Consider the following 13129-nt stretch of genomic DNA (forward strand, 5'->3'; position numbering starts at 1 on the left):
TTGTAATTATTTTCCAGAATGTATCAGTTCATTCTAAAATATCTTTCTCTAAAATTGTCATAAAGAAGTGCCTTTTTAATTCCCAAAGTTCCCATCTGAATTAAAATAGAGGTACGACAGATTTTTAGAGCATAGAACTGTGAGCTTATTTTAAATTTCATATTATGTTATCTAAATTATCTTTAGAACTAGGCAGGCATATTTGACCAATTTCTGTGAAAGTTTAGGGAATATTCAGAGATAATAGTTTCTTCTCTTAACTTTATTAACCATTTATGCATACTGTACTGGGTTGAACTGCGTACCCCCCTCACCCCCAAAAGATGTCTACCTATAATATGTAAATATGACCTTATTTTGAATAAAGGTCTTTGCAGATATAATTAAGGTAAGGATCTCAAGATGAAATCATTCTCAATTAGTGTGGGTCCAAAATCCAATGATGAATTTCTGATAAGAGACATACAATGAGAGACACATAAAGACCCAGAGTGAAGAAGGCCATTTGAAGATGGAGGCAGATATTTGAGTTCTACGCCACAAGCCAAGGAACACCAGGAGCCACCAGAAAATAGAAGAAGTGAGAAAAGAGCCTTTCCCTAGAGCCTTTATAGGGATCGTGGCTCTGCCAACACTTGAAGACTTCTGCCTCCAAAGCTCTGAGAGATTAAATTTCTGCTGTTTTAAGCCACAGATTTTTTGGTAATTTCTTGCAGCAGCACTAGGAAACTAGTACAGGTGTACATTTGATACTAACTGCAGGTTTTGAATTTCTGTAAATGTTAGTCTGTGTCTATTCTATGTTTATCGATAAGATCTTTTCTCTGAAGTATATTAAAGACTAAATATTTGTCACTAAAAAAAACAACAAAAAACGCAAACACACACACACAAGAAAACGCCAACCTTATATACTTAATATTCCATTTATCTCATAAGGTTACTGTTTGTCTTTGTTTTATCTACCATAGATGTGGCTGGTGGTTATTCATCTTCCATGTTTGATGCAATCAGAAAAGCAGTGATGGTTTCCAATATCCTTGCAATAAATAAGATAAATACAAAAAGCCTCACCCTCAAAGAGGTCTTCAGACTAGCTACTCTTGGAGGCAGCCAAGGTAATAACCATTTTACTTCTCTCTCTAACAATGTACAACCATACCAATCTGTGTCTTTGGGTGCAGTATAAAGGTATATGTTAGTGGCATCAGCAGGCATCCAAGATTTTGTTGCATCTCACATGGCATACCCCAAACTTAGCAAGTCAAGTACATGTTCATGCATGTAGTGGAGGCATCATTCTTTCAGCAAGCTCTCTGTCTTTGGCACAAGAGATGTTCAATATAAAATTATCATATTAATTGTTTTAATGGGTATTTGCATTGGTCACACACATGACAAGTTTTTTAAAATAATCAGTTTTCCATTGAGTCAAGTAACACGCTCTCTATTGGCCTGAGTCATGATGATGGTGATGATGATGATAATAAAAGTAATAGCCAAGACTTACTGAGTTCTTACCACGTGATAGGCACTATGCAACATACTTTACGTATGTTGTTATTCACAACCACCGTTATTAATTCCTTTTTACCAATATGGTACCTGAGGGAGGCTTACATAGCTGTCAAGATATAGAGTGCCCTGAAATCAGAAAATCTGTTGCCAGCATACAAGTTCTTACCCTTCCACTGTGATACCTTCCTATCTGAATCCCAGCTTAGACTATGCATTTTGTTTATATATTTAAGTACACTAATTATCCAAGTCTCTTTAAACGGAGAAAGATATAAAAACATAGTTGGTTGATATGCAAATATTGTTCATGAGCTTTCCCCAGTTCTCACATGTAACTGTATTTTTATGGAAAAAATAGAAATTGGTAATTGTATTGCTTTCAGTCACTTTAATATTGTGGTATAATCTGGATGGATGATAGTGAACATAGCATGAACCCTTAGGTAGCCAGTGAGAAATAAAAATATAGATACGGAGACAGATATAGATATATACCTAGATTTATGATGGATACCTGAGTCTTAGAAATGGAGGATGATGGAGACCAAGAGTAACCTGGGAAGAGAAACTTCCTGGCTCTTCTTTGAATATTTTAGGCTATGATGAATACCGTAAAGAACCTTGTAAGAAAAACAAGTAGAGATCATGCTCTTTGCATTTCCCTAAGCCTTAGGATTTCATTTAAAGTTTCTCATTTTAAGTCACTCATTCTTTTAACAAGTATGACATTCCCCATCCCCATCCCCACTGAGTTTGTGCATCTGAGTCCAAGCATTTGGCCAACCATCTTACTTTCAAGGTGCAAATGAGTTGTATTTAAATAGTGTTTTTTTACTGTTGTTGTTTTTTATTCTAGACTCTCTCTGAGTTGCTTCATCCTGTGGCTGATCAAGCTGGCAAGGGGTGCTTACCAAATCATTGCTACCTTGCTGTGTAGCTTTCAAATCTATTTTCTGGGCCTCTGGGCTTACTGTTATGGAAATTCTTCTCCTTAACTTGTGTCTCTACAAGAGTCTGAGTGCAATGAGATGGATGGATCCCTGTTTGAAGTGTGGCATCTTCCTGGCTTGCCACACTTCATGTTCGACATGTGCATAAACCACCTTCACAGAGCCAACGTTTGCTCCAAAGGCAGCAAAACTGTATTCCCTGAAATGCATTGGAGTTGCTTACCAGCTCAGCTGGATCCTCTTTGCAATAATCTGAATTTAGATTAATTTACAAATTCACTAAAAGTAATTGTGTCTTTTTTGGTGAGTTTATGCCTGAACTCTCCAGGTTCTATTATAACAAATTGCTCCATTAGTTTATATATATTATCAAACTCTGGCAAATGAACCTGGTTATCTGGCCTATTAAACACACAATTTTATGTTGAATACAGTAATTAAAAACTCATATCTGTCATGCTTTTTTGTCGAGGGCAAAAAGAAGTAGAGTGTAATCGGTGAAGGAGGAGAGAATTTCCAGTGATTTTCTATTATTCAATCCTTCCCCACACAATTAGTAGAAGTCACCCAACTGCTTTTAACACTTCTAATTATTTTTGCACCCATCTTCCTGTAAGAATTATTTCGCTGGAAAGGCTTTCTTTTCTGAGAATAAAAGAGTTACCCTTTAAATAACCTTCTAAGAATAAGTGGGATTTCTAAGTCAAGGCTTAGAGCATTGTCAAAAGAGTTCTGGATATCCATACATAAAAATATAATATACCAGATATTGTCTAACAGGGATATGCAATCCAATATTTTCACATTGGACTATATCCTGGCAGCAAAAGAACAAAACAAACACATGTAACAATTCAAATAAATAATGCTGCATTCCAGTTTACTCTCCCTTTTATGCATGCTTCCATTTACTTCCTTGGTCGTGTACACTTTACTCAAATTACAGGCTTTAAGGAGCTTTACATTTAACACCCTCATTGACCAGGGAAGCCAACCACCCCCTTCTTTTGAAACTCAACCATAAAAATGAAAGATGTTCTTTCTCGGCATCCAATATTCATGGAACATCAATTCTGTCTATGAGATGGATCGAGTCAATGGACGTTATTGACCTATGCCCTGTTTTAGAAAACCATTCTTCTCTGACTACCAGAAAGTCTTTGAGGTTACAAAGAAATAGGTCTGCTTTCAAAAGGATTGGGACTAGTTATGAGGATCTATTTATTTTCCAAAGTAATTCTTTTTCTATTCAAAAGATTTAAACTAAGGAACATACGATGGATATATACCTGCATTGGCAAATATGCAAAAGGGTAATTATTTTATTTACTCAAGGTTCATTTCTCTGCCATGAAAATAGATCTTGTCAGCTATTTCATAGAACAAGAAGAACAAAAAGGGCAAGAAAAGGACTTGGAGTGTTGAGGGGAGAATAGGAGGCGAAAAGAAGAATGATATGTCAATTGTCATGTTTCTCAGAGGGATGAACGAAAATCATAGACCAGCTGGACTGTGAAGTATACACTGATAGAACTGAAATAGAGACACCATCAGAATTATGGTCTCAGTGATGAAGGGAACTTTTTATTCTCAGATTTTGCTTTCCCTGTACTTTCTCACTTTCTATAAGTTGAAGTCTTATAACCTGTTGGAATGAGAGAGCTTTTCTGCTTCACTATTAAAATACTAATTTTTTTCTAGTGACGTGTTGACTGATTCTGTCCTTGCAAACTGGGACATATGCATGGTCTGATGGCTTGAAATACTGACTGTTTATTAATTTATTCCACCCTGTAGCCCTGGGGCTGGATAAAGAGATTGGAAACTTTGAAGTGGGCAAGGAATTTGATGCCCTCTTGATCAACCCCAAAGCATCCGACTCTCCCATTGACCTGTTTTGTGGGGATTTTGTTGGTGATATTTCTGAGGTAAGTAAAAGAAAGTTAATCAAAAGGGATTTATTTCATGAAGTAGTCATAATAGCTTCCCTGTAGAAAAAAAATAGAAATTCAGACATTTTAATGGAATGAAGGAGAATCTTAAAAGGAAAGCTAGGTTCTTTAAGTTATTATAATTTCATGACAATAATGTGAGCAATAATGGTACTAACAAAATACTTGTATTTTTACTATATTTGTATATTTGAATGTATTTGCTTATAAGAAGCCATAATAGAGCTAGCATTTATTGAATACACTTGCTATGTGTTAGGTGGCCTGGCATTAAGCACTTTCATACGCATCATTTTTGTTTAATCATCAAAACTATCCTTATGAGAGGTGGGTGCTGTTGATATTGCCATGTAATTTATCGGTCAGTGGAGCTTAAGGGAGGTTAAATGATTCACCTAAGGACTCATGGCTAGTGATTACTAATTAGTAGACAGAATTGGGATTTCAGCCCCGGACTTTCTGACTTCCAGAGTCTGGGCTCTTGACCACAATGTTACACTGATTTCCTTAATTATAGGAAAATGAGTTTTAATACTTTATTCTTATTATAAAATGATTTCCTACATATAAAATAAATTGGTTCTTCTTACTTTAATAATAATTCTTTATAAGATGTTGAGCTTTTCTAAAGAAATTAATTACCATTTATAAATTGATCCACTTGTGAAAGTAAATGTGATACTAACTATAACATATTGAAGTTTTCTAGAAGAAAGATCCTGGATTATTTGAAGTTGATACCATTTATTTTTATATTATTTATTCTTTTCCTCCTGTATTAGGGTGAATTTCTGGGAATAGAGCTCATTCCCATTCATCCAGTCATTTTTCTTATATTATACACCTCATAAAATATTTGAATTATTTTATTAAATTAATTTATTTAATTTATATGACACTTTTACTTCTAAAGATTTCAAGGTTGTATACCAAGAACTTTCAGGCAATAGATAATAATTTGTTATTAGCCAGTATTTTTTTAAGCAAAAGACCATTTCTTTTTCATTAATAAAAGTAGATTTTGCCATTGAGAAATGAATTTATATTTCTGGGTTTGCCAACCACTATTGGCTATGAATTTACTTTCCTAAATGCATAAAATATTCTTTCTTATTATTACCTTTATTTTCCATTTTAGGCTATTATCCAGAAGTTCCTCTATGTAGGTAGGTAGAAATATATTTCCTGTGCTAAATAAAATCTTCGTTGTCTCTTTCTTGGGTAGGGCTCTCTGCATTTATGATATCATATATTAAACCCTGTGTATGCTCATTTGCCTTGATTTTTTTTTTTTTTTTTTTTTTTTTTGCATTCCTCAGCATGGAGCACATTTGTGGCACAATATTTAAAGGCACTATTTGAAGCGTGCATGCTTCTCTAGAACATCAGTCATAAATCCTAAACTGAGGAATGGCAGGCCAAGGGGAAGAGATCCTCGTGTCTCTTCCTCCAACACTCATTCTCTGCCCCCCAGCCTGTCCTACCATGTTGTACTTGTGATAAGTATGTGGTGGAGTCTTGCCACACATGCTTTTTCATGTATTCACTGAGTGAGAGAAGTAAATAATGCAGAAGGTTCTACTCTGCCTCCCACTCCGTTAACTGAGCTCTGAGTCCTGAGTGAACTTGAGATGGGAGAGACACATGTGGTATTTCTTGTGGAGCTCAGTTCTTTCTGGCCCTTCATCGCACCTTGCTGACTGTGTTTCTGGGGTGTAAAGATAAGCATCTCCTTTACCATAGGAATTGGAAATGCAAACCACTCACTTCAGCTGAAAGGCCAGTAATGGAGGATTGACTCAACTTTATGTGACTTCTGCCTTAAGTACAGAATTCAGACCCCAATTCTCAAACGTGATGCAGGATCTTCTATTTACCGTATCTCCCTGTCCAGATGATTAACAATCTGAGAGAACAAAGGCACACTTAGAAGTGTGCTTTGCTTTTAACTCTCTCCCAGTAGCAATTAAAATACTTACTGACACACAGCATTTTATGAATGATTCTCTGATTGTTCTTTCAGGAGATGACCGAAATATTGAGGAGGTGTATGTGGGCGGAAAGCAAGTGGTTCCCTTTTCAAGCTCAGTCTAAGGCCTTGAGCATCTACGAGTTCTCCTGGGATAACGTGGTTCTGCATCTCCCTTGTGCCCAGGTGGAGTTAGAAAGTCGAAATAGTACCTTGTTCTTGGGATGATTCTCTTTCTGTGTCTAGTTACAGTATTCACTTGACAAATCGAAGGAAGTTACGCTAATTCACAACTCTCTGGTTAGGAGGATTCAAAATTTCTCCCTTTTGAGCTGTTCAGATTTACTTTTAGCTCAAACATAAGGGAATGTTATTTCTAGTGGTGTTCTCATTGAGATTTAAGTCAAATCTATTTCATATTTGGAAATGTGGAGAGAAAAGATATTCCTATGAGGTCAGATATTTTTGAGCTAATAAATGTGCAAATTGGAAATGGAAAATGAACCAGTGAATATCTTTTTATGAAGGAGAAAAAGTTAGACTATGAACAAACACTGAAAATCACTTCAGTTTGTGCTTGAAAACTATATACGGAGCATATTAATTTAGAAAGAGAACTTGTTGAGTTTTAAAACATGTTTCTAGATTGACTTTGTGTTCTGAAAATTTGCACTTAATGGAATTTGCATTTCAGAGATGTGTTATTGTTGTGCTTTGCCGTCTTTGGGGATGAATTGTCAGAAATTGAATGCCACTTTCTTTCTTACTATAGCTTTCTGCTTCAAAGTGTTTCACAGAAGTTGGGTATTAAAGAATTAAATTCTCTTAGGAATATTATTCACATAACTACATGGCATAAATAGTTGCATTTTTGTGTATTTTAAATCACCTTAGTATATAACCGTGTGATGCTATTATTGCTTCAGTTTTATTAGAAGAGAAACAAATTCCATACTCCACTGTTGTGTAGACTGAAGTCTTCATAAAATTGGGGCAAATGCTGGGCATTCAGGAGCTGTCAATACTAAAAGGAAGGGTTTCATTGCAGTGACCTGTTCTCCCCAAGAACCCATAGTCGCTGGAAATTTCATACTCCAATATCAATCTGTTAGAACTTTAAAGTTGAAGGACAAAACCTATTAAGAGAAATATTAAAAAATCTTTAAACCCTATATATTGAAAGCACTCTATTTTTCAATTTTATCCTATTGTCCTATTAATTCCTAATGATTTCAGGATATTAGAATTTTGCTATAATGAAAAATATATAGATATCCCACTTACTGTTTATATTAATAAGACTTAATCTATACTAGACATCTAGGAATATTAAAGCAGAATATTTTTATGCTTCCTAACTAATTAGTATTATTTCCCAAAACCTAGAATAAAAAACAAATTATAACTATGGTAAATCCTTAAGCAGTATTGATGCAAATGTTATTTCAATACTATATTTTTCTTGTTTAATTTCAAATACTATAATCTAACAAGGAAAAGGAATAGATTTTCTTAATATAACACTCATGTTTAGGGCTTAGGTGTGACTCATTATTACCTTATAGTAGAGAACTTTATGTTACATGGCTAACTCATATTTACAGAACTAAGAACAAACTTCTTGTACTATAAATTTTACTCTCATATAGTCATACTAATTGAGCAGTAATTTATCCAGTTGTGTTGTTTTTTTGTCCCCTGGAGGAAACACTTTTAGATTGGGTTTGATTGTGTATACACTAGAACTAAAGATAGAACACATTTTTGGTCTTATTTTTTTAAAAAATGACAAGAGTTTTTTAGGATATTAAGTAACTCAATAAATCCAATTTCTAGTCTCAGTAGTTGTTTTTGCAGAATTCCTAGTTCTTGATCCATGTCAAAGATCTCCGCCAAATTTCTCCCCATTTTTCTATAGTGCTGGCGAGTGTTTTCTGCCCTATGTCCCAATCCGTGCCAAAGAAACATGGTTACCTGGTGTCTAGCCCACATGAGTGGGCTTAAGAGTCTGGATGAGATGTACAAAATCCACTGATAGGCAATAGCTGTTCCCAGCCTTTGCAAGATCCTGCATTTTACCTTAATGGTGTACACTTTGATGTTGAACATCAGTTTCCACTTAGACTTAGGACTCATAGGCAGTAAATATAAATAAGTGTGGCATCAGAAGCAGGAAGAACGGCCATATACAACCACTCTGTCAAACTACGGTTAGCCTTGATGGTAGGTTAAGACCTGAATATCTTTTCTAGTAAAAATAAAATGTGTTGAAATGTCTCCATGTGCTTTGATCTCCCTGCATCACTTAGAACTTAAGTGCTGTATTTCTCCAAGTGCTGTGTTCCTGAATGTTGCATATGCTTTCTGCAGTACTGCAGGTATTAGCCATACATGTAACCAGATGTTCTGCACTTTGAGACATTGCCATGGCCTAATGCTGGTTGTCTTTTTGATTGTGGAGAGGCAGTATTCCAAGCTAACCCAATTTGTCATCTTGTGTTTGAGCATTTTGCTCTCTGACAGGAAAGAAGGAATGAAAACTTTTTATCAGCTCCCTCACCCCACCTTGTACTATTTGCCTCAGGTTTCATGGCATTTTTAATGAAATACACGTTAGCAGGTAACAACGTATTCAGTAGGATTGATGCATACATTTAAAAAATATTTTTGCAATCGGAACACAAAAGCAGGCCAATCAGCTAAGGTGAATTTAGTTTTCAAAAGAGAGTGAAACATGGCATTAAGGCATGAGAGACTGTCCTAGTTATCCTAAACTGAGACCAAGGAGACCCTGCTCCCTTATTTATTCTCCCAGATTTTTCTCTGATTTAATTCTCGAAGGTTTTAGTGTCCAAAAGAATATCTTGGAACAAGCTTTCTTCATGACAGGTGGAGGGGAGGTCTTACTAAGTTAATATTGTTAGCATTGAACCTCATTGACTCTCTTTTGTATTTCCATGAGAATACTGTGTGGTAAAGAAAGGAAAGCAGTGGGAAAACACTCCTGTTATGTTTAGCTGACTTTGAAGTATGCCCTTGAATATCCCTGTTGGCAGCTACAGCTGAGATGTCAGAGAGGAAACAATGGGTACGAGATCCAACAATATATTTTGTGTCTTCACTCCCGTCAAGACTCTTCCTATTTTTAAGTTTTTCATCTCAGAACCAGACATATGGAAAGCCTAAAAGGCAAGCTGGAAGGCATGTTGGATCAGTGCTACCTTGTGCTTTATACATGGAAGATACCCAGAATCGCATGCTTCTGTAGCCTACTGAACGTCTTTTCATTGTTGTCCATTTTTTATAGTTGATAATGATGCCAGAAACATTCACATGTTTAAAAAGTGTGTTCTGAATGATTAAAAGGTGGACTAAGAAATGTGTCATGGGCAATGTCGTGAGATAATTTTTAAATAGTGTGGATTGTTGTGAACTTTTAAGATTTGTTTTTTCTGAAGGCTTAAAAGAGAAGTTTGCAATTTCGATCTCTCTAGCCAGTTTAGGTATGACTTTGAACCCTGACACATTTTAATGTCTCTAAAAGAAGCATGGAAAGAAGTGCACAAATGAACGGACACTATTAGGAAACCCTAGCATTGGTCCCCATACATGTTTTCATGCCCAGCCCCTCCTGCCTTTTTCTCCCACAGCCCTGAATGGGAGAGATCAAGTGTTGAGGAGTTTGTTTGTAACTCTAGTCGAAATTTAGTGAAATGTAAAAGTTGAACAAGCCAATGACGACAACTAAGTATAGATGCCATGATGGCTTTCCTCGGGGAAGTGACTGAGGTTCAAGTGACTGACTACCAGATGTTATGTGGCAGTAATCGTCCTGTTCTTTTCCCACTCGAAAGCCTGTCAGAAAGCATTCTTATTGGAAACCACCTTACATTGTGGTTAAACTCCTGATTGCTGCTCTGAAAAATGTGTGTGTGTGTGTGTGTTCATGGGGACATTGTTTTCTCAATATTTGTATGATTTGCTTATTGTTCAGGTGCCAAGTGAGCTCCTTTGTGCTTTAGACAAAAATAAATGAGATTTTGTGTTTACATCATTTTTGTTGTTGTGAATTCTATCAGTTTGATAGAAGGGGGATTAGTCTTACAATGCTGTTCTTTTAACATGCATTTAAAAAAACAGAATAGAATATTTAGCTGTGGACCAACATGTATCTTCCATCCTATGATAGTCACTATATATAGCTTTTAAAAATTAAGCTATAGTGTTCAGCCCTTTACAATCAGATTGCTATCAATTTTGATGTTAGCATAGCTAATATTATACACACACACACACACACACACACACACACACACACTTTAAGCCACAAACCAGAGTGAGAAGTATACTTTACCATCAAGAATTAGTTCACATGGGGGCCAGCCTGGTGGCTCAGGCGGTTAGAGCTCCATGCTCCTAACTCCGAAGGCTGCCGGTTCGATTGCCACATGGGCCAGTGGGCTCTCAACCACAAGGTTACCAGTTCAATTCCTCGAGTCCCACAAGGGATAATGGGCTCCGCCCCCTGCAACTAAGATTGAACAAGGCACCTTGAGCTGAGCTGCCACTGAGCTCCCAGATGGCTCAGTTGGCTGGAGCACGTCCTCTCAACCACAAGGTTGCCAGTTCGACTCCCGCAAGGGATGGTGGGCTGCGCCCCCTGCAACTAGCAACTGGCAACTGGACCTGGAGCTGAGCTGCGCCCTCCATGACTAAGACTGAAAGGACAACAACTTGAAGTTGAACGGCACCCTCCACAACTAAGATTGAAAGGACAACAACTTGACTTGGAAAAAAGTCCTGGAAGTACACACTGTTCCCCAATAAAATCCTGTTCCCCTTCCCCAGTGAAATCTTACCAAAAAAAAAGAATTAGTTCACACATACATATCACACATACATGTATATTTAAAACAAAAGTCTCACAAAATAATACTTTCCCTGTCTGTAATGCCCTGGGCTATTTTCTGTACTATTTTATTCTGTTTAATTTTTGTATGCTGATAGTGATTTCCCAAATTGGTTTCTTGAACCTCTAATGGGTCATTGCCTGCGTGTGGAAGGAGTTCCCAGGGTATTTTGAACTGTATGCTTTACGTTTCCATGACTCCATTCTGTGATTTGGGCATGACTTGAGTGCTTGCCTTAGAGTCCTTGAGGATTAAATAAAATAATATATAGCCAGCACTTAACATAACCTCTGGGACAAAGTGAGTACGCACTATATGATAGGTATTATTTTTAAAATGAATACAGACTGAACAGAAACAAATAATTTTAAATGTATTTTTATCAGTTTATATTTTAGAATCTAAATCAAGTGGTATTAGGGATCTCTCTGTACATAAAAATATTCTGTAAGGATTAAATCTGATTTTTTTGGTGCTGTTATGTTCATTATTTTTTATTTATAGCATGAAGCATAAGAGAATTATAGATTTAGTCTATAAATTAGCCCTCAATGTTCTGAGCAACTTACTAAGCACCGTTTTTTCCTCCTAAAGAACAACTTAGTCAAAATACCCAGAAGAGAACTTGGATGTGCATAATCTTGCAATAATTTGTGCCTAATTTGAACATGTGGGCACTGTGAGTTCTGTAACAGACACATGCAAATTATTGCATGGTACTAAATTCAGGATTTAAGTAAAATAAGATTTAGACATAAAATAAATACCTGCCAGTAGCAAAACAGAGCCTGTGATAGGGTGTTTTAAGACTCCATGAGGAAACCACTCAGGTAAATGAATGGGACCCACAAGTGGTTGTCACCAATAGGAGCAGGGTTTTGTTTTTCAGTTTTTTGTTTTTTTCAATCTTGTTTTCAAATGGGATAAGAGAAGTATTCTCTGTTCTTTAAAGGGATAGGACATTATTTTAAAGTGTAATTAATTTTTTTCACTAATTCACATACATCCCCTTTTACCATCAAGCCTTCCTACAACATCATTGTAAATTTAAAATTTCCATACTTCCTGAGTTTTTCAAGCTCTTATCAATATATTAGTTGAGTTCGTATTTCTGGGTAGGAAGAGAGATAGGTCACTAAAATTTTTTCAGTGGTAACTCAGAAATAAAGAAACATTTCTGCCCCAACATAAAAAGTGATCAAGAAAATATAAACAGATGCCATGGAGTTTTTCTTAGGTCACATCTGCCCTCCTCAATTGTGTAGATTCTGCGCATCCCTATAGGAAATTAAGCAAACATTCATTCTGCCATCTGTAGAAAGAGAGCTCAAAGTCATAGTAGTAAAATCTAACATAAGGGAAATAAAGGCCCTCGAGATTATTATTTAATTAGATGACAAGAGGTGCTCATACACATGCTTGAAAACTGAAACTTGTAGCTTCAGTGTGAAATTGATTTCTGTTCTTTTAATCTTGGGCAGTCTCTCCAAATCGGATTTTTGTTTCACTGCGGTCCAATACAGCCACAACCGATAAGTGAGTAACCCAAGGAAGAGTTTTACTCGTTTATTTTAATTTCTAAATTTGCCTCCTGGAGCACCTGAGAGATTAAACAGCTTTGGTGTTTTGTTTTGTTTTGTTTTTTTCTTTCTGCAAAAGTTGACTCCATCCACACCTGAGTTTGGGAACAAATGACAGGGATGGCTTTGTGGTTGGAAAGCACTTTGCAAACCTTGACTAAAGCATATAAACAGATAAAGACATGAGAGGCTTTTGTTATTTTAAAGGATGAATAAAGAGGCTCAGAAAAAGCAGTGAACACACTTCTTT

At 36.2% G+C, this 13129-nt stretch overlaps 1 protein-coding gene across 1 annotated transcript in view; it reads left to right on the forward strand.

The window, feature by feature from the left end:
* Positions 1-10443, forward strand: part of GDA (guanine deaminase) — a 67896-nt gene extending 57453 nt beyond the window's left edge. Inside the window, exons 11-14 of the mRNA XM_019736678.2 lie at positions 972-1118; positions 4266-4396; positions 5559-5586; positions 6444-10443. Of these exons, the coding sequence (XP_019592237.2) occupies positions 972-1118; positions 4266-4396; positions 5559-5586; positions 6444-6514 (377 nt within the window). The 3' untranslated portion in view covers positions 6515-10443. The remainder of the gene's footprint in view (positions 1-971; positions 1119-4265; positions 4397-5558; positions 5587-6443) is intronic.
* The last annotated feature ends 2686 nt before the right edge of the window (positions 10444-13129 follow it).

Source organism: Rhinolophus sinicus, linkage group LG04, assembly GCF_036562045.2.
Source record: "Rhinolophus sinicus isolate RSC01 linkage group LG04, ASM3656204v1, whole genome shotgun sequence".
Taxonomy (NCBI): domain Eukaryota; kingdom Metazoa; phylum Chordata; class Mammalia; order Chiroptera; family Rhinolophidae; genus Rhinolophus; species Rhinolophus sinicus.